This window comes from Cottoperca gobio, chromosome 7 (assembly GCF_900634415.1).
Source record: "Cottoperca gobio chromosome 7, fCotGob3.1, whole genome shotgun sequence".
NCBI lineage: Eukaryota > Metazoa > Chordata > Actinopteri > Perciformes > Bovichtidae > Cottoperca > Cottoperca gobio.
In genome coordinates this window covers 22,927,080-22,930,850 of record NC_041361.1, presented here as the reverse complement: position 1 = coordinate 22,930,850, position 3,771 = coordinate 22,927,080, and the positions used below count along the sequence as shown (strand labels likewise).

Below are 3,771 nucleotides of genomic sequence, written 5' to 3'. Positions count from 1 at the left end.
GGATCCCTCTCCCAGGACGGACAGACGTGCAATAGATGTCGTATGTACAGGATAAACAACATAGTACAAATACAACATTTGACAGAAATTATGTTGTGTTGAAAAAAGAGAAAGTATGGATGAATCCAGGAAAATGTCAAAAAGGCTTCCCGGTGTCCAGCAAGACCAGGGCAGCAGGCGCAGCCACGATTCCTGATCCTGACGTAAACTTTATCAGTGGCAACCTGCCACATGAGACACAGAAACTCCGGGGATGATGCCCCGGATGATGAGTTAGTAACATACATTTACATAAATGCATACAGATAGAGAGGGAGAAGAAGAGAGGGAGGGGAGGAGAGAGGAAGAGAAGGAAGAGAGCAGGGAGGTGTCCCCCGGCAGTCTAAGCCTATAGCAGCATAACTAGGGGCTGATCCAGGGCAAACCTGAGCCAGCCCTAACTATAAGCTTTATCAAAAAGGAAAGTCTTTAGCCTACTCTTAAATGTGGAGAGTGTGTCTGCCTCCCGAACACAAACTGGAAGCTGGTTCCACTGGAGAGGAGCTTGATAGCTGAAGGCTCTGGTTCCCATTGTACTCTTAGAGACTCTAGGAACCACAAGTAACCCTACACAATATCCTGTGTACAGGGGGGCTGGAGTATGTTTCGGAAACAAAGCAGCAAATGGAAGCAGCTATGTCATACGAATACCCCATATCTAAGAGACAACACTTTAAAAGGCGCAGTTTCCGACAGCTCCTGTTATCAGAGTCAGGTGTCAGGAATGCCAGTCCGATTCCTGGCATACTTACGTGTGTCAAGCTTATGTATAAAAGTTCAGAGGCTGCTGGTGTGGGCTCCAGCATCCAAACAGCTACCAGGCAAAGAAGTCAACGATCATCCATCCATTGATACGACAAACAGGAACTCACAGAGAAACATGCATCTGTCTTCCATTCCCCTCTGCGGCTTTCTTCTCATCCTAAAGCTGCAGCTGTTCAGCACGTATCCTATCAGCACCGGCCTGACTGACTCTGACATGGACATCTTAAAGGTGAGTCTCCAAATGAGTCATCTTGAAACTTGGGTTTGGGAAGTTGGAGTTCTAGGAAACATGGATCCTTTTGGAAATGTAAGGCAATCTGCAGCAGCAAGACAAAACAAAGAGTTAATTTCATTTACAGTATTTATGTTCAGTTATCCCAGGTATAGATTGTATTGCATAAAGATCAGCTACAGTATATGTACCTCTGGGCCCATATATGATATAATGGGACTTTGATGTGAAGTGAAAGTGGTGCTCTAAGAAAATAATTGAAAGTGTAATTAGAACATAACAAATAATGAAAGCTACAGTCGTAAAGTCAGCCTCATTAATTTGAATGAGTATGGCCTGACAAGGTTTATATGGGGACTACATTGTAAAAAAAGATCAGAAATGCTTCTTATGGTCTTACAATCTGCTTAAAGGTGCTACAATAATTGTCTGAAGGCCTCTCCTGTACATATTTATCCTATTTCCAAAAATGTAATGTTTATTTTTAATATGCAAGACATGGATATATATGTGGATATTGCAGGTGTTGCTTCACAGACTAGAGGAGTCGGTTCCTGTGGACCAGAGCGTCCCTGCAGGGATTGACATACAGAGCCTGGACATAGAGGATGCAGCAGAAGGACAGCAGCCCCAAACTGGACTGGATGAGGCAGTCATCAGGGAGTTTCTCTCAGCAAAGAACCTAAAGAGTGTCCGCAACGACTCGTCCAGGAAATCCTCAGGCTGCTTCGGTCGCCGGATGGACAGAATAGGCTCCATGAGCTCTCTTGGGTGCAATACTGTCGGCAGATACAGTGAGTTACAGTTAAAACATGCATAGAAAACAGTCAAAAACATCTCCATCTATTATTTTCCTTTATGCTTTCTTCATAATGTATTCATTCTGATGTCATCATGAATTTAATTTGTTCCATTAATGAAATTAATCAGGAGGTATAATAGTCTTAATAACACAGCTGCTGTTGTTGTCTTGTTCTCCTGCAGATCCAAAGTAAAGGTGAAGAAACCATCTAAACACTGGAACTGCAATATCTCTACCAAAAGATATTTTTATTTGAATGCTATTTATTTACTAATATTTATTTAATATTGTTTGTTGCTTGCAAGTATATTTATTTAAAATGGATGTAAGAATGTTCTTTATGTACTATTGAATGTTTTAATAAATGTTTACAACTGCACATCATTGAACCAAGTGTTGCTTAAGCATCATCAGGCACAGAAATAATCAGAAACCACACACACACACACATACACACACACACACACACACACACACACAAACACACGCACACACACACACACACACACACACACACACACACGTATATATATACATATACACATGCACACACAAAACAAAGAAACTAAATTATAATGTGAATGAATACAATAGTTTTCATGCAACGTTCCTGAAATTACCTCCATTGACACAAAGAATGGCCTTCTGACAATGATAAATGACACTGGCACATGCATTACATACAATTGTCTCCATACTTGCATCCAGGGTTAATTTCAACATGAAAAACCTCACTTCTGGCAGTAAATACCACATTCACATGGTTGTCATTTTTCTACATCCATCGATCTAATGTGAGAGACAGACTCTGAGATGACGAGGGAAAGACAAAACTAAAACAAAACTTCCACCAAAGTGCATTTAATCTTTGGCATCAGCAGTCATCAGAACTCTATTTTTTGTGGCTTGTTAGTAGCTGGTATAGCTGCAACGCATATAGATACTCCCTGTGCAATGATAGCAAGGAGAAAAGCATGTTGACATCCATTACTCATTGAACAAATTCTATTGTATCAAATGTAAAGTGAGGCGTTATAACAAAACATGTGCTGCGGGTCTTCTTTTTTCTCTCCTACCAATGGTATCTACAATGACCTGTCAGCTCCTCTGTGCTACTGACAGGTCAGCTGGTGCTGACGGCCATGACAGCTCAACATGTAGATTAGAATTAGTTTGGATTGAACAGACCGGATGCTTCAGCAGCACTTACGCAGTGCTCGTGTCTCACTTGTGATGTGGATTCCCAGCAGGACACTCTCAGACAGCCATGAACTGAGATAATAAAGTTCACTCTTGATGCTAGAAATAGTAATGTGAAAGTAAATGTCTTCTGGTGCTTTCAGCTGCATCTCGGGGCCTTCATCAGCAAGTCTGATTTGCTCAGTTGTCAAGGAGGTCTGCTGAAACCACCAACTATAACTATAACTCCAAAGTGAAGGAATCGTCTTTGCCTTATTCAGTGTGAATTAGCTTTTTGTGAAATGTCTAAATTATTGATAACATATATTTTAAACTGTATTATTGCCGCATTTCCAAATGTTTAAGACAATGCAAATGTGTAATATAGCCTATATACTGTATCAGTGAAAATGACAGATGACAAAACAGCATCGACTCAAGGTCCACTTACTCACTTGTTCAAGACCATTGCACAATCTTCATCAGCAGATGGAGTTTGTTCAGGGTTGGTTGCACTCCAGCTATCCACGGTCAGGCAATCATCACATGGGTGGTGATAGCCTAGTGGTCTGGTGGTACTCTTCCAAACCAGAAGGTTGTGAGTTCAATACCAGGGTTGCCACTACCTCCCTGAGCAAGGTACTTTACCCTGAGTTGCTCCAGGGTGACTGTCCCTGTAGTCAGTTCACTGTAAATTGCTCTGGATAAGAGCATCTGCTCAGTGACCTGTAAAATGAAAAAGTAATGATTGTTC

General features: G+C 41.3%; 1 protein-coding gene across 1 annotated transcript; it reads left to right on the top strand.

Moving 5' to 3' along the window:
• The first annotated feature begins 910 nt into the window (after window positions 1-910).
• Window positions 911-2,140, top strand: nppb (natriuretic peptide B). Its single transcript, XM_029436304.1, has 3 exons — window positions 911-1,033; window positions 1,560-1,830; window positions 2,021-2,140. The coding sequence occupies exons 1-3, from the start codon at window positions 920-922 to the stop codon at window positions 2,029-2,031; spliced, it is 396 nt and encodes a 131-aa protein (XP_029292164.1). The 5' UTR covers window positions 911-919; the 3' UTR covers window positions 2,032-2,140.
• The last annotated feature ends 1,631 nt before the right edge of the window (window positions 2,141-3,771 follow it).